The sequence below is a fragment of the Euleptes europaea genome, chromosome 3, assembly GCF_029931775.1.
Source record: "Euleptes europaea isolate rEulEur1 chromosome 3, rEulEur1.hap1, whole genome shotgun sequence".
Classification (NCBI taxonomy): Eukaryota; Metazoa; Chordata; class Lepidosauria; order Squamata; family Sphaerodactylidae; genus Euleptes; species Euleptes europaea.
The window spans coordinates 54399278-54425241 of record NC_079314.1 but is presented as its reverse complement, the minus strand read 5'-3'; the positions used below and the strand labels follow the sequence as shown (position 1 = coordinate 54425241).

Sequence of the window (25964 nt, the reverse complement as noted above, 5' to 3'; positions counted from 1 at the left end):
TCTAAGATCGAATATTTATAATTTGGGTGGCAACCATTCTAATTCTAAGTTGCTGGAATAGAATATGTCCTAAGCAATGACAGCTTGATAGTTTTAAGGTATTTTCCAGTCTGTTGAGCATTTAATAGATAATGTACATGAAAATAAGTGGCCATTTTAAGAAGAAAAAACTGCAGGGCTTCTAGCCAGCAATGACTTCTTTGTACAGTGTTGTGTTTCTAAACAAATCATCAGATCGGCTTAGGCTATAGCTTTTCAATAGCTTTTGGTGGTGTGTCTCTGGGTGCTTTTTAAAGTTCTGCTAGTTTCCAGAACATTCTCCAGGCAGAGTTCATAGGTGCTGCATTATTTATAAACCGTTGTGGCTCCCACCTTATAGAATGGCTTGCCTGAGGAGGTTGGGAAGGTTCCCACTCTCCTGACTCTGCAAACTGTGCAAAACTGAATTAGTCAAGAGGGCTTTTCTAGGCAGGCAATAGGGTACATAATGATTCACAGTATTGTACAAAATGATATATAAAATTACTTGGATAAATTATTAAGGACTATGGTCTATACTACAGTGTATAGCTTGCTGTAAGTAGGATCCTATTACGTAATTTTTGTATTATTTAATGAGTCATGTTAATGCTTAGATTCTGCTTCAGTTCTGTTTTTAAATTTCTGGTTGGTTCTACAACCCTAATCCTGTTCCATTGTTTATTGAATGTCCCACCCTGTTGATTGTATTGACTCACTCTGTGTAATCCACCTTGATGGATTATAAATAATGTAAATAAAAATAAATAAATAAACGGCCAGATACCGGAGTCATGTGAGGTCTGGATCTTAGTGATGCTGAGAAACAATAGAGGAAATCCCCCACTGTGTTTTTTGGCTTTATTCTGATGGCCACGTAGATGAAAACATTTTCCACAACCTGTGAGCCTAATTTTTCTTTGCTTTAAAATGTCTATCCTCCTGCACTCAAGGTGGCTTAGATAATCAAATAGACTCCAGGGTGTTAACACAATTACAATAAACCATAAAACAAGAATAATCACCAGGGTATTGATTTGTAACTTCTTGTTATTTTTTTTCCAGCCCACCTGGAAAAAAGGAAGAACCATACCTTTCCGAAGCTGGAAGAGAAGCCTTTGACAAGTTTTGCCGACTTCGAGAAGGGGAGTTACAACTCTTCAGCAGCACAAAGCTGCAGCTTCCACAACGGGTGCTAATAAAAGAGCTGGAACTAGTGAAGGATGTTCTGAATGTCCTAATTGGAGTTGTGTCTATTTCATTCTCATTTAATCAGGTACCCAGAAACATCTATAGATAAATCACTGCTAAGGATCACCTGTGATCTCAGGTTGTTAAGACCTGAGATGTGCATGTTTACAGCCTACAGAAATTACAAAAGAGTATTATATATGTACACTCCTGAGAGAACACATGTTTTTCAGATCTATGTTCTTCAGAAGAGTCATGCTCTTGAGTTTTGCATATCAGTGAAGGCTTCTGGTGTTTCAGGGGGTGGGTTGAATTTTTTTTAGGCTACAAATACAACTAGCAAACTCTGAGGAAAGTTTTTTAAAAGAGCTGCTAAGCCACCAGACCTCATTACAGAACTTTAAAATTATATATTCAGTCTTGTGTTACAGAAGAAGATTTAAAAATGAGCCCTCTTCCACTCCATGCAATGTTTTGATTTAAATGCAACAAGGGTTGCGAACTGGCCTGGAGGGAAAAAAATCTTGATCTTTTATTAGAGGCTTAATGGGATGTCATTTATCTGGTGATGTTACTTCCCTCCATGTCATGAAAAGCTTCAGCTGCCCATTTCCATACATTAAGCCAGTTCTCCAGGCTAGTTGGCAACATTTTCTGCAAAAGAAATTATAACTGCAAGAATGAAACTTTAAAAAATCCTGCTTAATTCTTCATTCACTGCTATAAAAATAATTTGTTAGCTGAATTTTGAATAACAATGTTTTCCATGTTTTTTTTAAACTGTGTGTGTGTGGGGGGGTTGTCTGATTTTGACCTCGCTTATTTAGTAGATGTTACCATAATGTCTTGAATGGCTAGCCCTGCAATTACTTAGTGAGTTTCTGGCAAGGTATTCTTCCTGAATCAAATCCTGGTTCTGTTTAGCAGCTATAAATGATGGTGACAAGGACAGGTACACTAATTTTGTTTTGTCCTGTATGTTTTAATTGGCGATTTCTGCCCTTTAACTCTATAGGCAGCCCAGATGTTTACAGTCAAGCAGGGCATATACGTGTCTGGAACATCACCTGAAAGCATGCATCAGCTCTTGTCGGAAGTTGCTCAGTATGGAACTTATTACACACGCCTGAGTCGTTTCTCTGTCCAACCAGTCTTAGACTCTTCATACAACAAAGGACTGGTGTTTCAGGTAGCATGCTTACCATTTGTCTTGATCTAATGTTCAGGAAACATTTACATTCCTGTCTTAATTTGGGTATATCTCTTTACATTTTCATTACACCATTCAAGTGAAGCTTTGGCGTAGCAAAGGTGTCGTCACAGCTCTGAATAAAGTTTGGGATGCACCTGTCTAGAATCCATGTGCATATGCTTGTATGCACACCATGTAGTGCAATGTCTAGAGTGGTAGATTTGTATTGGGGTGGTGGTGAAATAACAGCTTAGCTCAATGAGCATAACAGTGGCCTGTTTTTCTGAGGGGTTTGTGTTGCTAATGTTGTTTCCTTGGACCTTAACAACGGGATGAGTTGCGAATGACTTTCAATCAATAAAACTGTTAATTCTATTTACAAAAATTGATTGTTTGATCTTGGGATGGTGGAGGGGAAGACTTAATGGAAGGAGCTATGGAGACTTCGGGGTGTAGGCAGAGATGGTGATACCTGTGTTTATCCAAATTAGAAGTGCAGTTTTGATTGCACTGGTGAAAGTGAAACAATCAGATGCCTTTGTACCTTGGGCTTAGCACCTTTCTAGCAGGGATGGTGAATTTGTGAAAGTGGTGCGCAGCTTCAGCAGGCACACGGGACATGTTGGAGTGTGCAAATAAGTGTGATGGTGGGGAAGGAAATTTTGGGGGAAGCAAACCACAGGGAGCTTAGCAGACCTGGAAAAAGGAGGGGGGAGAGTTCTGTTTCCTAGATACAAGGTGTTTCTCAAAGGGTTAGTGGACTTGTTAGTGGACTCTTCCACAAAATATATGGAAGTTGTACTGGTTCTGTGTGTGTGTTAAGTGCCGTCAAGTCGCTTCCGACTCATGGCGACCCTATGAATGAAAGTCTTCCAAAATGTCCTATCTTTGACAGCCTTGCTCAGATCTTGCAAATTGAAGGCTGTGGCTTCCTTTATTGAGTCAAACCATCTCTTGTTGGGTCTTCCTGTTTTCCTGCTGCCCTCAACTTTTCCTAGCATGACTGTCTTTTCCAGCGACTCTTGTCATCTCATGACGTGACCAAAATACGATAGCCTCAGTTTAGTCATTTTAGCTTCTAGGGTCAGTTCAGGCTTGATTTGATCTATAACCCACTGATTTGTTTTTTTGGCAGTCCACGGAATCCATAACACTCTCCTCCAACACCACATTTCAAAGGAATCTATTTTCTTCCTGTCAGCTTTCTTCACTGTCCAGCTTCCACACCCATAGATAGTAATAGGGAATATGATGGCATGAATTAATGTAGTCTTGGTTGCCAGTGACACATCCTTACACTTCAAAATCTTTTCTAGCTCCTTCATGGCTGCCCTTCCCAGTCTCAATCTCCTTCTGATTTCTTGGCTGCAGTCTCCCTTTTGGTTGATGGTGGAGCCAAGGAATAGAAAGTCTTGAACAATTTCAATTTCCTCATTGTCAACCTTAAAGTTGTGTAATTCTCCTGTAGTCATTACTTTTGTTTTCTTGATGTTCAGCTGTAGTCCTGCTTTGGCACTTTCTCTTTTAACTTTCAGCAGTAGTTGTTTCAAATCTTCACAATTTTCTGCCAATAATGTAGGGTCATCAGCATATCTCAAATTGTTAATGTTCCTCCCTCCAATTTTCATTCCACCTTCATCTAAATCTAATTCAGCTTTCCTAATTATATGTTCTGCATATAGATTGAAGACATAGGGAGATAAAATACATCCTTGTCTGACACCTTTGCCAATTGGAAACCATTCCGTTTCTCCATATTCTATTCTAACTGTGGCCTCTTGTCCAGAGTACAGGTTGCGCATCAAAACGATCAGATGTAGTGGCACACCCATTTCCTTTAAAACCAGCCATAGCTTTTCATGATCCACACAGTCACAAGCTTTGCTGTAATCTATGAAACACAAGCTGATTTTCTCCTGAAATTCTCTCATATGCTCCAGTAACCAGCGTATATTTGCAATATGATCTCTAGTGCCTCTTCCTTTCTGAAACTAGCTTGAACATCAGGCATTTCTGGTTAAGGGGGAGATTAGGAACACTGGGGGGAATAGTTGCATTGGAGTTTTATTGCCTCTTGCTCTTATGGGCCCTCGCTAGGTGCAACCTGAGACCTGAATCTTTGTCTGCCAGAAGTTCCACCATAGCCTGGTGTGGATCACATTAACCTGAAAAATCTGCCTTTCTCTTTTTATTTTGTAACATCTGGCCTGATGAAGAGTCCTGGGGAATTCAAAAGCTTGCACATTGTTATGTGTCATTTGGTTGGTTCTAGTAAAAGATATTAAATGGATTTTGTTCTTGGCTTTTTAGTGGCCATATGCTTATAAAGTATGATTCCTCTCTACAATTCTGGCCTCTCTACAATCCCCCACCTTTTCTGTTGTTGTCATCTGAATATAATTGCTACTGCTGGGGGGACGACTGCCTGCAGGCTTTGCTGCAGCCTCTGTGCCACAATAAGTGCACCAGATGTTCTGATATTTTATATTTTCATGGTTTTTATGGGGCCGGTTTAATTATGACTATTGTTTATATGATTTATTGTGATTTCATTATAATTGCATTTTAAGAATGTCTGCCCTGAGCCCAGCTTTGCTGGGGAGGGTGGGATATAAGTTTAATTAATAAATAAATATGTATTTCAAAAACACACTAGATGAAAACAACTTTTAGTAGTGGAACTTCTCTCCCTTTTCCCCTCTTGTCAGGCATTCACGAGTGGGCTGAGGAAGTACCTTCAGTACTATCGAGCATGTGTTTTGTCGACTCCATCTACGTTAACTCTTCTAACGATCAGCTTTCTCTTCAGAAAACTGGGACGCCAGCTGAGGTAATTTCATGGCAGGAATGCATTAAAGGAGAGGAAGCCTTCAAATCTAATCTTTCATCATCAATACAGGTGTTCCCTTTAAACTTTGACAGCATTGCTGTGGCTTAGTCATACTTGCTAAGGCAGGCCTATATAGGTAGCCTGGCTAGTATAAACACTGTACTGCCTGGGCCTAATGCCAGGTCGAATTGTATCATGTTTATAGTGCTCTGTAGTCTAAATCAGTGTTATATCAATCACTTGAGATGGCATGTTCCTAGATGAATTACGCTTTTCAAGTGACCAGTAACGTACAGTTTATTCTATGAAAGATGGTCAACTTCTGTATTCTTAGGGGCCTCTCTATTCTACATGGGGATAGGGGTGTTCTTTGCTGAACATGCCGACCTACTTACAGCTGGTAAAGCTCTTTAAGAAGCTGCTGTCATAATGCAGTACGTGCTTTCTTGTTACGAAGCACAAATACTCGCAGATAGCATGATGTACAAATATGCACATTTCTACACTGCTTATAGGTTATCTGCAAAATTACAGGGTGGAATGTGTTTTATTTTGTACAGTCGGAAAGTATCCCGTCTTTCCAAGTGTAGCTATTCTTGTTAGTGTACCTTCTTTAACATTTGGTAGGTCACGAGAGGCCCAACAAAATTACTTGGGGGCAAGTTCTGACCCACAGGCTGCCACTTGCCTTCCTTGGTCTGAGTACAAGGATTTAGGGTGGCATGGCAAGGCATTAAAAGGCTTATGAATGGTATGGTGAGAGCGGATATGGAGATTCCCCCCCCCCATGCAGGACGAGGGTCATCCAACTAAATTGATGAGCGATAGGCTGATAACAGATTGAAGGAAGTAATTCATCACATAGCACATGTATTAATTAACATAAGATGTGTAAGATACTAGTTTATATGGCTTTAAAAAGGCTTGTACAAATTCATGGATATCTAAACATCCATGACAGCTAAACAGAACCTCTGTGTACTGTGTGCCTGTGAATACCAGATGTTGGAGCCAAGCACTGGGAGATAGCTGTGGCATCTTGCCCTGCTTCTGAACGCCTCAGAAGCATTTGACTGTTGACTGTGGGAATGTTAGACTAGTTGGACACTTGTTTATGGGGATTTTAAAGGTGCCAAGCAAGTGTAACGTGTTGTTGATGTTTGTTGGTAAGGTATTTAGCTGAACTCTGTGGCATTGGATGCACTGCGTTGGGAACTGCGGGAGCTGCTGGTGCTTCATTTCCGACTGTGAGTATGATTGTGCCTCACTTCCGAAACTATAGGGGACCAAGAGGGGTGTGGGCTTTATCAGTAAAAAGACTATCCAATGATGGAGTATATTTACCAGAGCTATGTGCTGTTGACCTAAACATCTTGTTGGGAGTGCTTTGAAAATGGCTCTCCCATTTGGCGACTGACGTTTAATGATGTGATGTTCAGCTTTTAGTGTGTTTGCCCATTCTTATGTAAAAGCTTATGCCAGACAATGCACATGAATGCTTAAAAAAGTACTTTTCTGTGATTAGCATCTTGCACAATATCATCTTCTACTTGGTTCCTGTTAATGAGCTCCAATAAATAGAAATATCTGCAAAACAACAAAAACAGACTTTGCTCAACCAGAGGAACAGGTTCTAAGTGATCCCGTCAGGTGAAGAAGGTGGCTTCTAATGACACTGTTCAGCTGTCTGAACAGAAGTGTGTGTGGATGAGATTCCTTTTACAGTGACATGAATTTTCTGTTGTATGGATTTCAGGGTGTGAAACTTCTTTCATATCTGTACGAAGAAGCTCTTAATAGCTGCAGCAATGAACATTACCCAGTTCTACTGTCACTCCTAAAAACGAGTTGTGAGCCTTATACAAGGTAGACATTGCAGTTTTAAATTGTACTTTGCAGAAATGCCGCAACAAAGATAGTTCATGGATTACCTATATTTTATGTTTATGTTAATTCAGGCTTTGTGCAAAAGAAATTGGATATTCAGAGTAGATATCAGCCTATTTTCATATGCTGAAATAAAGCTAAACTTGGAAAGAGTTTCTATTTATAATGAAATGCATCAGGGTGCTTCCAGAAGTAAAGCTACTATCTTTGGCAAAATAAAACGATTCTCTGAAATAGCAAAACTTTAAAAAAGAACAAGCTTCTTGCAATGATCTTTTGGAAATCTGCCAGAAAATTAATCGGAAGCTCTCCATGGCAGAATGGAAAATCCAGCTGTTTCAAAGCTACCCTCTGCTGGAGTGCCTTGGAGTTGAAATTTCCCTTGGGGTCAGTACTGAACATGAGGCCTCTAGGTCTCTGCAGCTGTTATTTTGTTTTCCTAAACAGACCTGTTAGTGATGATAATCTATTGAACAGGATACTTTAATTAAGGAAGGTTACTCGGTGAAATCTTTTTCAAGTGTGATGTTCAGTATTCTGTCTTTTAGGTTTATCCATGACTGGGTATACAGTGGTGTATTCAGAGATGCGTATGGTGAATTCATGATTCAGGTCAATGAGAATTATCTTGGCTTCAGAGGTATGCTGCAAATTAAGGTGTCATCTTTTGAATGCCTGTCACATCACTTTAGTAACCAAAGGCCTTAGCAGCACAATCAGAAAAGTACGGACTGACCTGCCTGTTATATCCATCAAGCTGTTTTTGCAGAGTCTGGCCAAGCAACAGCATTGTTATCTCTTGTCCTAGCATGGTGGAAAGGATAAAGGGTTGCTGTTGAGGCGAGAAAAACCCATGTTCATGTCTACAAAAGTGCCATCGTAGGTATGGTTGTCCTTGCGCTCAGCTTTGGGAGGCACTGAAGTCAACGTGGAAACTTGCCAATGGTGAATCACTTAAACCTTCCAGAGCTGGATTAGGTGTTCTTTAATGTGATCGAGATGGGGATCTGAACTTGTAGTTATTGCAGTAGGATGAAAAACCAAATTCAGCACTTCTGTGACATTTGGACACCATCCCAGGCCCACCTCCCACTGTGAGTGGCGTTCTGCAATCAGCAAATTCCTGAGAATCTGTAAGATATTTTCCTTGTTGTGCTGCACTCTGATGATCCATACTAGTTCCCTCCTCCATTATGACTCTGGGTGCTGGATGGAGTGAGTCCAAGGTGGATCAGGAGCTTGCTTAACCTGATGATGTTGGCATAGACATGGCTGTACAATGACGGGGCACTTTACAGTCCGGCCACCATTCCATTCCAACACCTGGTGCTCAAAGTCACATCCCTGGACTGCTGTGAATTTTTAAAAAAGTATTCAAAAGGGAGAAGGCATAAAAGGCACGATCTTCCCTGTCACATGAACACATGAAGCTGCCGTGTACTGAATCAGACCCTTGGTCCATCAAAGTCAGTATTGTCTACTCAGCCTGGCAGCGGCTCTCCAGGGTCTCAGACAGAGGTCTTTCACATCACCTACTCGCATAGTCCCTTTCACTGGAGATGCCAGGGATTGAACCTGGGACCTTCTGCATGCCAAGCAGATTCTCTGCCACTGAGCCACGGCCCCTCCCTATCCTGTATATAATATTGGGAGCTTCTCTGTAATGCACACTGCCAAAGAAAGTTAGTTAACATATCTCATCTGGAAATCAGTATTCTCACGCATTCCCCCAGTGGCTCCTAAAACCAGCAGCCCACGCGAACTGAAAATATGTGATATCCCTGCCCCAAAAGTGCAGCCTTAAAGCGAAGGTGTTTGGACGGTGCACAGCAAAGGCAAATGGTGGCACAGTTGTTGTGTTACAGACTGATTATGCAAAAGGCCCTGAATGTAGCCTGCTTTCTTACCCTTTTCACCTTTTTGAATCTCTAGATAAACATTACTGGACCCATGGGTACATTCTGATTTCCAAAGAAGCAGAAGACTGTGTCCCTGTGTTCTTGAAGCATATTGCTAACGATGTATATATTTGTGGGAAAACCATAAATTTATTAAAGTTGTGCTGTCCCAGGGTAAGTACTTGTTGCTCTTGGGAATCACTGATTAGATACATTCCAAGCTCCACTATGTAAATTCTCCTACAATAATTTCTACTGTGGTATATCTAAACTGCTGAAATATTCTCTGTTCAGTATGCTTAGCCTCGCACAACACAACATTCTGAAAATGAGAACCTATTGGAAATGTTTTCCATAGATAGATTTGGCACAGAACTCTTCACATAGGGTATCAAAAATGTGATTGCTATAACCAGTAGCTGTCATTTGTGATATAGTAATTGTTGTTTTTATTAAAACGAGCTAGGCAATGTAGGAACGATTAAAAACAGAATGATAGATTTACAAGCTGGGGTTTATACTTCAAAAATATATTTATTTTACAGCACTATATATGCTGGTCAGATATCCCTGTTCCTCGGATATCTGTAATTTTCTCCCTTGAGGAATTGAGAGAGATTGAGAGAGACTGTGCTGTATATGTGGGCCGAATGGAAAGAATTGCACGATACAGTTCCATCAGCAAGGAAGAAAAGGTAAATTGAACTGCAGAGAAGCTAATTTTGTATTGCCCCAAATGTGGATTTCTTTTATTAAGAGGCAGTTATGTAGAACTGTGTCTTCCTGGTTGGTTTCTCTTCTTGAGGAATAAGTCTTTTAGAGGTTTTACTAACATGACTGTTAATTTTGATATTCTGCCTTTGACAAATACAGGGGTGCATTATATTCAGTTCATGGATTGGGTGCATCTGATACAATGCCTTAAACCTCACAGAGTCCAGGTGCCTGCTATATAGTGAAGATGTTGAGTGATCTGAGTATCTCTCAAGCTATTGGAGCTTTTGGAGACAGGCTCTGACTCAACGGTTTTGCTTGCTTGAAGTTCCAGGTTCCAACCTTGGTGTTTCCAGTCAAAGGATCTCAGGTGCTGGGAAAGACCTTTCTTGGCCTGAGACCCTAGTGATCTGCTGTCAATCCAAGCATAGTTGATGGTGAGATAGATGGACCAATGGCCTCCCTTGGTGTGAGACAGCTTTATAGTTTAGTGAAATACAATGTCTATTTATGTAAAATTGTTGTTAGGGGGCTAAAGCTTTATGAGGATATAAAGCACCTTGAATCCTTCAAGTGGGGAAAGGGCGCGGAAGCCAAAACTTGCCACGTTCATCACTGTTCAGCCCTCTTTGTCTTTTCCCTTGAGGAAAAACAGAAGGGAAGCAGGATAATAACAAAATTCCCAGTGTGATATTGTATTTACAATACTGTTGGGCCTCAGAGTGTAAATAACAGATGGAAATTGTAGGTTTAAGCTGTGCTAAAGCTAACTTCTCTAGCCATCTATTTAACCTTTGCACCACAGACATTTCTATGGAAAGCAGATTTTTAATTCAGCCCTAGCCATTCAGTTTCTATAGCTAATTCAAAGTTGAAGTTACACATCTGAACTTAGAGCTTTGTCTATTGATAGGATATTGTCCCAGCAAATTTAGTGCAGCAGCGTGATTTGTGTTATTGTGTTGTTATAAAAATGTATTTGCTGCTGCACTAAGTCTTAAGATCATGTTGTTAAGATAATTTAATTTGAATGTATTTCTTCTTTCAAAGGACAGTATTATTAAAAACCATGCTTTAATGTAATCTTACCTATCCAATGAAATTAATGTACTTAATCATGCAATCAGCATGTGCAATGCATACAGTTACTCATGTAATTGCTGTAGCTCATCATGCAATTTATATATAAACAGATGGTCTTGGCCCACCGTTATATACTTTGGTTGCATGAGTAACTTCTTATTCTTTATGAGACTGCACACCATTGTAAGACTGTACACCTGATTTGCGATTTAAAATCTGATGATCAGAGTAAATCACATGACATTGCCTCTTAGGAGCTGCGTATGGAAATTGAAAAACAGGAGTTAATTGTTCATGCTCGAGAAACAGCAAGCAAAGCTCTAAAAGCCATTACCGGTAAGTTTCACCTGTGTTTGAAATCTACAGTTTATTTTCAGGGATTGCTTTTTTCCTCCCCCATTTGAAAGGCTACATCATTCTCCATTTCAATTTAGATCAGCAAATAGCCGAGAAAGTAGCATGGGATGCGAAGAAACGAGAACAGTTTCAGAAACTGAAGGAACAGTTTGTAAAGGATCAAGAGGTATTTGCATGAAAGCAGAATGCACCTTTCCTGTGATTGACTTCAGGTTGAGGATGCGTGTATTTTTAAGTCAATATCATACAGTTTAAAAGCTTGTGAGAAGGCCTGGTGTGGGCCTTTGGACTATGATTTCTAAAGCTTTCTGAATCTTTACCTAGCGCCGACGTGCTCTGAAACAGGAGGAGATCGATGATGATTTCAGCTATGCTCGGGAACTTAGGGAGAGGGAGAGAAGACTGAAGGCTTTAGAGGAAGAGTTGGAAAAAAAGGCAAGGTAGGAGATTGCTGGGCACCACGTATGGATGAAATCTGCATTTTGTATGTAGGGACCTTATAAAAGTTCTGCCACACCCCTGAAATTTTAGATCTATTAAACAGCTTCCCTGCTATCAAAGTGGAAGACAGACGTATTTAAAGTATCCACAAGCTCCTCCCTGATACTCCTCCACCCACTTTTTCAGTACAGCCGCCCAGGAATCAAGTGTCCCATCTCATCACTGTAGTGTGAGCAACTTCTGTCTGGCCCCTTGCAGCCTAACTGAGCCTTGACTGGATCACGAAACAGAATTGATAGCCTTCCCTTTCCCAATCAGGGCAATGTGCCCATCCTCAAGTTTAGCTTACGCATAATGTTGAAAGTCAGTAAACAATCTCTCTCTAACTCACATTTCAAAATTTCCCTAAAGAGTTTTATTATACCATCTATTTTTGTATGTACCATATGTTTTATATATTTTTATATATTATACCGTCTCCTTTTATATTGGATCAAAGATGTTGGTGATGATCTCTATTACAAGAACAAGACACGGTACAATTATCACTATTATTATCTCTTAGTTTTCTAATACTTTTCAGTATGCAAAGTGTGTTATTTATTTATTTATTCATTTCATTTATACCCTTCCATTCTTCCCAATGGGGGCCCAAAGCAGCCTACATCGTTTTCCTCTCCTCCATTTTATCCTCACAACAACCCAGTAAGGTAGGTTAGGTTATCTAGGAACCTTCCATGGCAGAGTGGGGATTTTAAACTGGATATCCCAGATCTTAGCCATTTGCTTTTCCTCACGACAACCCTGGGAGGTAGGTTTGTTGGGAGTGACATGCGCAAGCCAGTCAGTGACTGAAGGAGGGATGGAAGGTGAATGTTTCATATCCAAATCCTAGGTTAACAGTTGCACTGCTGCGACTCTTACAGTAGCCACTACAATCTAAACTCTTCTTCTGCTTTCGTGTTCCTTTTCTTTGGTGTAGGCAAGAATTAATTGACCACTACAGCAAACTGTCTGAAGATGCAGCACGTAGAGAAAAAAGAGCTTTATGGAAAATTCAGAGACACAAATTGGAAACAGCCCGTCTCAGTTTTCTCTTGGAAGATCAGAAACGTATTGAGGTACCTTCAATGCTTTTCTCTTTATCTCAGGCATGTTGATAATGTACCTATATATGCATCAGCTCTGTTAAGCTGTGATATTTTCCATTTTCATGCTTAGGGCATGCTCGAGAAACTGCCTAGTGGAAAGTACAGGAAGAAACTGGACATAATTCCAGAATACCGGAGCCAACACATTTCTGCTCCAGTTTTGCCTGTAAGAGATTCCAGCCTTCAGGTCAGGTTTTTTTTGGGGGGGGGCGTATAAATTGACTGATGACATGCATTATAAAAGCCATAGTTGAGTGTAGGATGCCATTTTGTGTGAAGCCAGCTATTTGCTGAAAGAACTGGCAAGCTACGAAGTTAATACAGAGCTACTCCTCTGTGAGGAACTGGTCTGTGTAATTGAAAGCAAGTTGCTGTCTTTGAAATCTGGTCTAATGAAAACACTGCCTGTGATAAAATGTCCTCTCAGGCCTTTATTTTTATCACTCAGAGTGAGGGGATTTGTACTGCTGGCACTGGTGTCAAGTTGCTACTCATAGCAGTATAAATCCCTCATTCCTGGTAGTAAAAACAAAAACATGCCCTGAGGGCATGTCTTACCACACTGCTCATGTAGCTGCTCGTATTCTGCGGGGTCAACACAGCCTCAGTTTTCTGTTCTGAAAATAAGTAAGTATTTCTGTTCTGAAAATAATAGGCTGTTAACATTCTGATCAGGATTGAGTCCTCACTGGGACTGCTTATAAATATTTCATCCACAACTGCCCACCAAGTACACATTCATGTCATTGAATGGCCCTGGAGCTGCATGCGGGAGATCAGGACATTTTAAAAAGTTCATATTGCATGTGGGTACATACAATATGCATACCATAGTTGGCTCTCAGGCATTTATTCAATGAGATGCTTGGGCCTGATGACCACCAGCCAACCTCTTAATGCTAGGTTTGATTCCTGTTTACTGCGTGGCACTTTTTAAAGGGCCTAGTGGAAAAGTCTGGGATTTTATCCTTTGACGGGGGTAAGCAATATAAAACACCTCTCCTTTCCTGAGTGTCAGAAGCCATTGCAAGTGAGGACAGGGGGCTTTCTAAAATCCCAAATGCCCCCTACCCCCATTTGTAGATCACTTTCTAGGCTACTTGGTTAAGAATCATTGGCCACCATTGCTTGTGTTCCTGTCTTTAAAAGTCTGAGTGTCACAATCCTATCTGCATGTCACAAACTAGGATCATAGTAAGGTCTCTTAAAATCTACTCTGTTACCAGTAGGCCTATAACAGATGTATAAAACTGTACATTTTTTCTAAGTTTGAAATGATTCGGTGTGGGGTAAGTGGTTAAAGTGTCAGAGTAGGACCAGAGAAGCCCAGATTCAAATATCTGGCTGACCATGAAATTCCACAGGTGATCTTGAGCCAGTGTCTCTCAGCCTAAACTAACTCCCAGGGTTGATGTTAGGATGAAATGGAAAGGGAGAACCCTGAGCTCCTTGGAGGAAAGACAAGATAAAAATGTAACAGATTGTTTCAATGTAACAGATTGCTTTACAAGTTATGTGATTCTCAGGCCAGGTGAGATGGCCTCTGTGTTTTGAGCTGTTCCTGGAGTGTCCAAGAGCTGTGTCAGTCTATTGTTGACCATATGTATGCTGGCCAGTGATGGTGTCTGTGATTTTTTTTTTTTTTAAAGGGGGCACACCTGCACAGCGCAGATACATTTAGAACACGGTCAAGTACTAGATGTTTCCACAGTGAGTGATCCAGCTGTGGGATCATTCTGAAAGCTCTCAGTAGAAACAATGTTCACAAGTGAATTAAAAAATGTTACAGCGAAGAAGCTTCAGAGGCTAAATAAAGGGCATGAAGACATTCCACTTGTATAAATGAGTGATGTGTCCATGCTAACAATAGTTTGTTTGGTTTTGCATTTCAGCGAACATCTGCAGAAATCGAAGATCCTTGTGCTGTGAATGTTGGTGACAGGGTTGCAGACTCTGGAATGGAACGTGATGCTTTGGATGACAAATCACTGGACTTAGCACAATCAACAAATGTGCGGTCCGATGATCATTGTGAGTCAGAAAAGGAAGAGGCTGCTTCTGAGGTACACTGTACTGAACAATTAGTGGGTCCATCGGAGAGCATGCCTGAACTTAACCTGGACTTTGAAGATTTCTTGCCAAAATCTCCAGAAGAAATGCCTTTCACTCCCAGTGAGCAGGAGACAAGTTTGTTGGACAGAGCGTTGCAAAATATCAGCTCAGAGCTTTCCTTGACTGACTGTGCAGACAAACATAATCCTGTGCAGCAAGGCACAGCAGAAGAGGAAACCAATCCCCAAGTTGAGCCACTCAGTGAATACGATTTTAACACCATTCTGAGGCCTTCTGTTTCGCAAAGCCATGTCCGAGTCGGAGAGAATGTCTTTGACGTTGAGAGCAGTAGACCTCGTTGGAACGTTCATGGCCATTCATCTGACGCAAACATTAAAGTAGGGGAATACGTCCCTCTTACCCAACTATACCAGTCGCATGCCAATCCTCATGGCCATTCCTCAGACGCACATATTAAGGTTGGAGAATACTCCTCTGAGGTGGAACCTAGACGGCCCCGCTGGAATGTCCATGGGCATGTCTCTGCAGCTCATATTCAAATTGGGGAATATGCCTCTGAGGTAGAGTCCTCCAGGCCTAGATGGAATATTCATGGGCACGCATCAGATGCCAATATAAAGATTGGCGAGTACGTGTCAAATGTAGAGCCAGCGAGACCACGGTGGACTGTTCATGGTCACATATCCGACGCCAATATCAAGATCGGGGAAAATGTATCTGAAGTTGTGTCTTCTCGACCTCGTTGGAATATTCACGGGCACGCCTCCCAATCACACATTAAAATTGGAGAGCTAGTTTCCGACATGGAGGTCTCCAAGCCTCGGTGGAGCCGTTTTGGCCATGTGTCGCAGTCCAGCATTCAAATAGGGGAGTGGACCCCCTCAACTGAAACTGACCCGATTCCTCATCATAAAACAACCTCTGGTTCTGTTTCTGGCTCTACAATTCAGACTTTCATGTATGGTCAAGAATTCTGTATGCCCAAAGGGAGCGATGAGGGCCAGGAACAGGCCTTGCAGCAGTCAGAGTTATCTGTTAGGGCACTGGCTGACGATTTGGATGAACAGCAAGAAAGAAGTTTGGGACAGAGCCCGAAGAAGGGTGAGTGACAGTCAGTTACAGTGTTATTAGGCAGGCTTTTAATGATATAGCCTCTGAATAGAAATCCATTGCATCCAATTTCTGAAACAGTACATAGATATGAACCAGGTGGGACTTGCTTGGATGGAACTCATCTGGCTTATAGCCGGGTGTGTAAATAGCTTGACGGGTGGGTTTAGCTGAATGAAAACTTTGTTCTGGATGGGCAGTTAAGCAGGAATTAATTTATTTCCCGTGTGACCTAAGCACTTTTACACCATGCAAAGTGTCTAACTGCAATGCAACCTGGTGCATTGATTGGATAAAAAATAAATGGGGAAGACTAGCCTCCCCTTGTTCTACTGTTGCTACTCAGTTCAAGTAAGACTCGGGTCATTGTAGATCAGAAACATTTTTAGTTTTTTTTGTCCAGTTCCGTGTATCTTAAATATCCAAGTACTTAATATGGTAAATTTTGCATGTTTTCCTCCCTAATATGATTGTGTTTCCTCCTTCGGTTAATTGCAGTGGCTCTGACTGATTATATCAAAGGTCTTCCCCCCGATCCTCCTCAGAACTTACAGGTGAGAAAGCAGGAACTTTACCTGTGGTCTGCATAAGGGGTATGAGTAATTTCAGAGTGCCGTCCTGTGACACCAAAATAATGTTCCTAGACCAGGAGTATGTATGATATGTTGCATTAGAACAGTGGTGGTTTTGCAGTGTTTTGATCCTTTGTGCTGTGTATTAAGGATGGGGATCCAGCTGCACATTTCACAATAACCAGAACTTTTTTAGCTGTCTTTCTACATTTATGTGAAAAATCGTAAAAATCCTAGTAGCTTAAAATACTTTAATGTTTATTAGATCTTAATTATGTAGAAACGCTTTGAAAATGTGGTTTGTTAAAATGCACAGACAAGAATAAATGTCAAGACATGTTTCTCTTCAGGCAGAAGAACCTGGGAAATCCACTGACATGGTCCCTGGGATACAATCCACTTTCTTCTCTGAAATTAGTGCCTCTGAAAGGCCAGGAGGAGGAGATAATACTATTGCAATATGGGAGGAAGAACAAGATTATCTGAAAGTGTTGACTGATCAGTATTGTCTTGAGAAATATCAGGACAGCTATGATTTGTTGTGTGAGTAGTTTCAAACTCTCAAAATAAAGGGCAGTAAGGAAATGTAATGACTTGCCATGTTGCTAGCCCTCAAGGGGGATGATGATGTATTGCTTTGTACTGCATTTTAGATGCCGTTCTTGGACATAATTTATTTTCTGCAGTAACTTTGGAACATTAATGGAAAGCTTTTCTCAGGACTCTTTAATACATTAGCGAAGTGGGAGCTTCCTTTCTTACCATCCTCCCAACATATGCAGTGTTTGAAGCTGTACGATGTCCCGGTGGCATTCATTTCTATGTTTTTTTTCTCCTCTGTTCTCTGTATATTTCTCCCCCCCCCCCCCCACACATTATCTCTTTTCTATCCCATATCTTGGTGGCACACTTTCATGTTTTATCCCCCCCCCCATCAGAAATTCCTGTCTTGTCTTTTCTGTCACAAGCTATGACAAGCAATTTTTTTCAATTACAGTTTTTATCATTCCGTTTCTTTCTCTCCAGTTTTTCTTCTTCTTTATTTTAATGAGCAAAGTGCAGCCATTTCAGTCTATAGCCCTAAAGAGTAGCCTGTCTCGGATCAGGGTACCTTACAGTGATGGGGGAAGAAATCTGTCAGTAATTTTTTTTTTCCAAAATGGAAAATGTGTTCCATTTTAGTTTTATTTCATTTTTGCCAAAGAAAATTTTCAAAATTCTCAAGATTGTTTCATTAAATTAGTGACGATGAATGGATACCATTTCTAATAAAATATTTGGCCAGTTTGGCAGTTTCAGGCGATTATCACTAGGAATTGTGTGATGAAGTACATATAGGTCCTCTTGATTCATAAACTGTTGGGGGGGAACCCCTAAATACATATAATAATCTAATTATTATTAGTGTATGATTTCACCAGATTGGTGATCACAGCATCTCTTCTACTATGTGAGGGGAGACATATCCATAAGCTTTGTTTTTTATTTGCTCTACACAGACAATCTGATATGAAACTACCAAGTAATGCAAGTGATGAGGTGCTCAATGACCTCTGTGGCCAAGAGAGAAATTCTGTGGCAACAGATGATTGGACAACCATGTCCACAGCCGTGTCGTTCACAATGCTTTGGGTGCGCTAAAATTAGTGTGGCAAAAGTTTTTGGTGCCTTTTTGCCCCTCAAATTAAAACAATGTAAGAAACGTACAAGCTATATTGTCTTTAAATTTCTACAAATGACATTCCAATAATTTTCATGTAACATTTTCAATTAGCTTGTTTTCCTGATCAGATATTTCAACCCATGTATTTATTGCTATTAAGATATAAAATTAATATGAGGTACTTTCAGATTTTTTTTAAAAAATGTGATTAAATCAGATTATGGCCTATTTAGGGCATCAATAATTTCCTGGGAAAATTTCCCATTCAACGTTTTCTGGAAAACCCACGTGATTGGTACCTGAAGGATTGCCTACTCCCTTATGAGCCAGCTTTACCTTTACAGGTCCTTCTTTGTATCCCCCACCTTCAGGGAGCAGGTGGCTATGAGGGTTAGGGTCTTTTGGGCTGTGGCACCTCATTTATGGAATGTCCACCTTTGACCCAGTGCCTGGGTCCAGGCTGCTTGTTTTCTGGTGCTAGGCAGAAACGTTTTTCCAGATATATTCTTGGGATTGTATTCTTAGCAAAGTTTGGGATTTTTTTGCCCCCATGTAGCAGAGCTTCCAGTTTCCCATCTCCTGCATCATGTGATACCAAGATCCTACACTTTTCCTGTGGATCCTTCAGTACAGCCAGGAACAGATGAAACAGCTGTACAATTGAGTGAGCTCTTATCTCTTCCAGTGCTGATGAAGCGGTCAGTTACTGCCCCCTTGGTTTCTCAGTAAGTACTGTTTAGGAGCAACAGGGTTTCGCAGCACTCTCTTTTGCATTACTGGTTATGTGCTTGAGAAGGGGTAACATATTCATGTATCAACTGGTTGTCTTTCCTTACTTTGGCAATATATGCAAGTCGACGACTGCAACAATAACTGTAAACTGACCTAGTAATTCTTGATCTGCATCCTTTTTTCAAAATTCAGCCACCTTTAACATATCTGCAAACTCTAAATCATATTTCTCCTCCTTCCTTTCATTCAGCTGTGTGTGCCTAAGTATCGCTCTCAACAGTCTGTCCACTGTAGGATTTATTTTTTCATATTGGGTTGGATGCTATAGTTGTGTGAGTAGAATGAGATTGGGCAAGAGGGTCTTCCCGGCCTCTTACCAACTGCCCCTGTGCCCCCCAAATACCTTCTGCTGAGAGGCTCCGTGAACAAAATGCACTTGTCAAGAGAGAAGCCATCTTAGAGGGAAATTGCAGCTAAAACTCTCATCTTCTGGCACTCCGACTGCTTGCAGGTGTCAGCCAATCCCCCTCAGACTGATGGTTATTCACCAAGGTCATCTCGAGAGCCAGTTAATTAGTTCACACAGTTTAGCTGTGAATCTGGTATGGGAGGGGGAAACACCTTCTCACCCCAGAAAGTTCCTTGGAGGCAGACCTGTGATTGGTTAGGAAGGTCAGGAGGTTATGGCCAGCAAAATCTATATTATAGACTATAGCAGAGAGAACTTTCCCTTCTTATCTCTTTCCTCCACCCACCACCCTTGTTACCTGAAGATACCCTGTGTAAGCGCTGGAACATCATGCTTCTAACAACCAGCATTGCTGCCATTAGGACAAGTAAGAAGAACAGTTAGTTAGTCCTTTGTTATTTTGTGCACATGATGACTCCACTGAACTGTATGCCTTGTTTTTAATAACTTCTTTTTTTTCAATAAGGCTTTTTGCTTCATTTTCATGTGAATTACTAGACAGTGATCTGAACCTACCCAGGGCCAGAGTTTTGTTAGGTTTCCACACCAAGGCAGGGTCAGCCTTGACAGCACCTCCTGCCGTGAGGAGGGGAATCAGGCACAATAGCACCCTCTCTTCCAGTCTCAGCTCCAAAGAACAAGGGGTGGAGATTTTGCCTGATTCCCCCTCCTGTTTTCAGTCCCCTCATGTCATGGTGCATTTTGTTTACAAGAGCCCTCCGGCCCTCAGCAGAGGAATTCCAGGATGCAATGTGGGCTTCTGAGAGAAATTCTTCTCCTTAAGACAATTTTATCTTTGCCTTTCAGCCAAGTTTGCTTCCCAGAGCAGATCACAGAAATAAAAAGACAACGCAAATAGCAATTGAAATTCAAAAACACCTTTTGGGGAGGGAATTTGCCTGTCTACTTCCTGTCCTGCCTCTGATGGTTTTATGTTGGTAGTAGGAGGGAGGGGAGCTAGAGCTGAATCTAAGCATCATGGAAAGTACCAAAGTGGGGAACAGTAATTCTAGATTGGATATAATTGCTGCTGTTGCGTGCAGTTCTTTGTGTACTCTTAAAAGCAAGTGGAAGTAAAAGAGGGAAACTGGCCTTACCTGGCACAGCTGCCATCTTGATCTGTTTTGTGGAAGAAATCAGTCTTGACAGGAGCCTGGCAAAGGGTGTCAGGTCTTTGGGAGGAGCCTATGGTAAATTTTGGCTGTATGATCACAATGTTGGGCATTTTATCTTACTTCTATACAACGGATTGTGGAAGATTTCCACTTGCTCTAGAGCTGCTGTACGAGTGGAAATGCAAGAAAAAGACTGCAGTAGCCACTTAATGCTTATCCTTATTGGATCCCCATTTGCATTTCTGCTTGTACGAGATCTTGGACAACCAATTTCTGGGCCCTGTAAAATAGGAGGAAAGTGCTAGATGTTGCCAGAGATCCTGCATAAGCGGAATAATACTAAGCCCATTTATGTTTCCTCTTGGGTATTGCTGGATCCAAGCTATAAGGGGTAATAATAATTCTTAAGAGTTCGGCTGGCTTTTCATGACTCTGGTCGGTTGATGTGTCTCAGCTGCCTGCCCAGGGATTGCTTGTGTATTTGGTTGATTTGCCTTTTGATTACTAAAAAGGGGCTCTGTAATAATTGGTGATTTAAGTTTTTATTTAAAGTATTATTTTTGAAAAAGAGTAATTGGACCATGTTTTCACTTACTGCTAGTGTTTCCCTCGTGAACAAAGCCATTGTTGACTACTACTTTGTGGAGCTGAATGTCGAGAAGCATTTTGAAGCTTTAAGGCATTTTTTGTTGATGGAAGATGGAGAGTTCGCTCAGTCACTGAGCGATTTGCTGTTTGAAAAGGTAACTTGCCCAGCCTTTTAAAAAACTTTTTGATACTTGGCCATCACCAGTAGCGAACACATGGAACAATGGCATTGCAGTTTCTGTACAGCAATTAGCCACACTAGCAACGAATAAATGTTCGCTGTGGTGATCATATTGGCACAGTCTGCACTGGAGTTTTAATAGCTGGTCAAAACAATGTTCTTTACTATATAAAATGCAAATTCTGCCCTGGTCTGTGGGCCTCAGTGAGCAGTGTTAAGTGCCTCTGACCACCTGAATTCTCTGTCTCTAATGTGGCATTTCTAATTCTAGCTTGGATCTGGGCAGACCCCTGGTGAACTTCTCAACCCACTTGTCCTCAATTCCATCTTAAACAAGGCTCTGCAATACAGTCTTCATGGAGACACCCACCTTGCATCCAATCTCTCTTTTGCACTGAAGTACCTTCCCGAAATGTTCAAGCCCAACGCACCCGATGCCCTCAGTTGCTTGGAGCTACGATACAAAGTGAGCAGGCGCACAGAAAGGCACAATTTAATTTTTTTTTGTTTTTTTTAAAGAGATAGATTGGAGTTAATTAATCCTGATTGTTCTCTAATGTCATTTGGCTGTTTAGTCTGGCTTCCCAGCAGCAAAGGCCTTCAGACCTTAAAAGGCAGTGATATATTCCAGCAATATGAGAATGTACAGTAGTGGTAATAATATGTGTTTTCCCCCCGAAGGTTGACTGGCCCTTAAATATTGTCATTACTGAGAACTGCATGAATAAATATAACAAGATTTTCTCCTTCCTGCTGCAACTGAAGCACATGGTGTGGACTCTTAAGGATGTTTGGTTCCACTTAAAGCGAACCGGTAAGATAAGTCTGTCTGCTTATTTACTTAGCCTACAATCCAGACTTGTTCAGAGTTTTTGGATAAGCATATTCTGTACACATTTCCAAAGTGTGATTCCTGTATCCATGTTCTATGAGAGCTGCTGATTATTAAATTCAAATCCAAATAGTTGAGGGCGAGTACATACTGGTTCAAGAGAAGAGATTTCCTCTTCTCTAACACAGAGCATGAAGGATGTTTGGCTTCCAAGCTAGTCAAGTAGCAAAGTTTGTAACTCTTGAATCTATAGCTGTGCCTTTGCTGATGCTGTAATACTTTATCTTTTCAGCCTTAGTGAAACACGCATCCAACTCTGTTCAGTTTCGACAGCTCCAGCTCTATAAACATGAAATGCAGCACTTTGTTAAAGTGATTCAAGGTTATATTGCCAACCAGATCCTGCATGTGACATGGTGTGAATTTGGAAGTAAGCTGTCTTCTGTTGGGAACCTGGAAGAAATTCACAGAACACACGCGGAATACCTCAACAAAGCTATCTTCCGGTGAGAAGACTGTTGAATATGGTACAGCACTTTGGTCTGCCTAGTGGCAAGGTCAGCCAACCAACAAATGTTGAAAATAATATCAGTCTTTGTGCGTCATGGTACACAGACTTTGGGCTGAAGTTTCTTAGGTTTGCAGAAGTCACTTGCATGCCTAAACAAAGTTTTCAGGTTGAGTAAGATCCAATTAAGAAAAAGAGGCTGACAGAAAACATTACATAAACTTGCAAATAATTGTGAATTCCTAATGAAATGGTGGAAAAGGCCAAAGAGGAGGGGGAACAGGGATGCTAGGAAAATGAGAACTGGGGGGTAAAGAGGTGGGAGAAATGGAGATGGAAAGAGTTCCCCAGTGAACTGGAAGATGGAAGGAGTCTGAGAAGGAGAAAGAAATCTCTTCCGTCTAAAGTAGTAGACAAGATCTAAGCATTCTCCTGGATTAAACAGAGATCTGGGATTCCTGTCTCATTACCAATGCTACTTTCTCCACGTGTACTACCCCTCTGCATATCACACCTAATCCAGTCACGCCTGCTAATGTCATTTACTTGCTTTTGACATTTACGTTGCCATTCTGTCTAATTGACTCTTCTCTACTTAAGGAAAAATGGAATCACATTCTAACTATATCTGAAAAAGTGAGCTGTGGCTCACAAAAAGCTCATACCCTGCCAGAACTTTTGCTAGTCTTTAAGGTGCTACCAGACGCTTGCTCTTTGCTACTGCTAGACTAACATAAGCTACCCATCAAGATCTAAGCAAAGCAACTTAGAACACCTCAGGGATTAGGTAATGGGATAGGCAGGATCCTGCTCACAGGATCCTTGCAGAGTAACCAGCAAAGTAGAGTTTGGTGGTTGCACAGGCGGAGGAAAGAATGTTTGGTGGCCCAAATGTGCACTGCTGCATAAAGATCAGAAGACAGACATCCAAAATGCTACAGATTTTTTATTTAATATTATTTACTCAGAATTACTGCAAAGATGCTTCTCCATGCAAACCCGGGAGGGACTAGATGAAAAAACAGTCATAATGTGCTGACTTAAAACATTACGTTCTTCATTTTGATCTTAAGTTTCTGCAGAGGGTTTGCTTTTGTATTGCCACTTGCCAGATTCATAACATAAAAATATCTCTGTTTAGTGTTTTTCAAAATATATTTTGTTTCCACAGGGGATTATTGACTGAAAAGGCAGCCCCAGTGATGAACATCATTCACAGTATCTTTAGCCTAATTCTGAAGTTCCGTAGCCAATTAATCTCGCAGTCATGGAGTTTCGATGCTGGCAAGCAAATGGCGGTTCACCCCAACTTCGGTCTGATGCAACAGTCCTACAACACATTCAAGTATTACTCCCATTTCTTATTCAATGGTAAGCCTCCATATAACTGTGGTAAAGTGTTTAACTCAGTAGGGGGGAAATACTCTTGAATTTATGTCTTAGATAGCACAACATGCAGCCTTTGGGTGCATCTTGAGTTTCTTAGTGCTATCTGACAGCCAGTGTGGCGTAGTGGTTAAGAGCAGCAGACTCTAATCTGGAGAACCAGGTTCAGTTCCCCATTCCTCCACATGAAGCCCGTTGGGTGGCCTTGGGCAGGTCACAGTTCTCTCAACTCTCTCAGCCCCACCTACCTCACAAGATGCCTGCTGTGGGAAGAGGAAGTGAATGTAATTGTAAGCTCCTTTACGACTCCTTAAGGTAGAGAAAAGCAAGGTATAAAACCTGCTCTTCTTCAACTGTCAGGAAGAAGTTTTTTCTGCTGAAGTTTTTCCTCAGCTGAAAGAGATTTCAATAGCAAAGATATCAGTGGTTCCTAGCATTGTCCTTGTTTTCCTCTGGCATTTTGAAAGAGCTGTATCATAAGGGTTTTAACTGGGGCACTATATTTTCATATTTTGACACCTTCGCTACCTGTGAAAGCTTGCCAGCAAGACATGCACCAATGAGAAATATCACTGTGAAGAATAAATAAAAGATACTCTTCATTTTGTTTATTCTTGGGGGTTATCGCACTTTGTATTCCCAGCGATGTATTAAGAGTTTGAAAATGTTGTAAAAAACATCACTTTAAAAGGGTTTTTGGATACCACGGCTTATAAATGGTTGGAAAACGTCTTCACAGCTAAAGGGGCCAAACAAAGTGCGAACAGTATTTTTTATAACGTTTTCAAACTCTTAATACATCGGTGGGAATACAAGTGCGGTAACCCCCCCTATCCCTTGGCTAACCCTCAACATTTTGACTCTGATGCAAGTTCCACTGTATTTACTGAAGCTTACAGCGGTAGCAGGTTAGATTTATAAAGAGCTGTTGTGCTTGATGGTACTTTTGCTGAAGCATGGCCTTGTTTTAATGAACTAAGAAGTTAAATTATTTTTACAACAAAAGAGAGATGTGACACCTAAAACATGGTCAGCTGGAAACACCCCATGAAACAGGATCTTAAAATGGGCTTAAGTGAAAATCTGCTGGAGCAAAGGAAAGAAAATATGGCAGCTGTTGAACCCTTTTGAATGCTGGTCTGGTTTTCTATAGAGTTCACAGGAAGGCTTTGGCTTGGATCCTGCATTCCACAAGCAGCAACATCAATAGACTTAGCATGGTTCTGCTTGTACCAGATCTTGTGCAATACTTAGTGCTTTCCTTCCTATAATTTAGAATGCCCCCAAATTGCTTCTTGTGCAAGCCGAAAAGCAGTTTGGAATATAATATGTTCAGCTTAGCGCAAAGTGCTAGCATGAGGGATATTTTTCCACACTTTGGTAAGCCAAAATGTTTTAACATTCAGGTTAGTTCTGAGGGGACAGAATTGCATATCCACATATCTCAAAAGTTTCATTAAAACGTTCATCTTACTGATGAAGTGCTTTAAACTGTTCTTTGTTTTCTCTCCTTTCTCCCTGCAGTTGTAACTAAACTAGTAAACAGAGGTTATCAACCTCACCTAGAGGACTTCCTGTTGCGAATCAACTTTAACAACTACTACAAAAATAACTGAGCTTTGATACTGTTCTACTGGTAGCTTATATTACAGGAACAAAGACAGCAGTATCATGTGTATATGTTTGTTTATAAAGCCTGTTTTGGTTGAATGCTGCTCTTGCTAGAGTATTTCTAAGAGAAGCTTTCCATTAAATACTCCATTGAAGGTGCGATGGGATTCATAACAAATAGGATGGAAATCTGGGAAGATGCCATTTTTTTCCATAGCATGGCAGAAGTTTTTCTTGTCAGTATGGGTGCAGGAAAGCATGCAGCCCAGCACCAACATGGCAATGTGTGCATCAATGTAAATTTACTGATGTGTAAATTCTTTGTAGCATTGTGAACATTTCTCATGTAAATGTGCAAGCAA

General features: G+C 41.0%; 1 protein-coding gene across 1 annotated transcript in view; it reads left to right on the top strand.

The window, feature by feature from the left end:
* The window catches only part of TUBGCP6 (tubulin gamma complex associated protein 6), a 28473-nt gene extending 2762 nt beyond the window's left edge, over positions 1 to 25711 (top strand). The window contains 23 exon segments of the mRNA XM_056846292.1: positions 1084 to 1294; positions 2225 to 2398; positions 5110 to 5231; positions 6403 to 6478; positions 6988 to 7097; positions 7667 to 7758; positions 9051 to 9190; positions 9562 to 9711; positions 11068 to 11149; positions 11248 to 11336; positions 11495 to 11610; positions 12594 to 12732; positions 12833 to 12949; positions 14655 to 15936; positions 16444 to 16499; positions 16868 to 17060; positions 18737 to 18905; positions 21098 to 21239; positions 21537 to 21731; positions 21947 to 22079; positions 22390 to 22603; positions 23777 to 23976; positions 25516 to 25711. Coding sequence (XP_056702270.1) covers positions 1084 to 1294; positions 2225 to 2398; positions 5110 to 5231; positions 6403 to 6478; positions 6988 to 7097; positions 7667 to 7758; positions 9051 to 9190; positions 9562 to 9711; positions 11068 to 11149; positions 11248 to 11336; positions 11495 to 11610; positions 12594 to 12732; positions 12833 to 12949; positions 14655 to 15936; positions 16444 to 16499; positions 16868 to 17060; positions 18737 to 18905; positions 21098 to 21239; positions 21537 to 21731; positions 21947 to 22079; positions 22390 to 22603; positions 23777 to 23976; positions 25516 to 25607 — 4294 coding nt within the window. The 3' untranslated portion in view covers positions 25608 to 25711.
* The last annotated feature ends 253 nt before the right edge of the window (positions 25712 to 25964 follow it).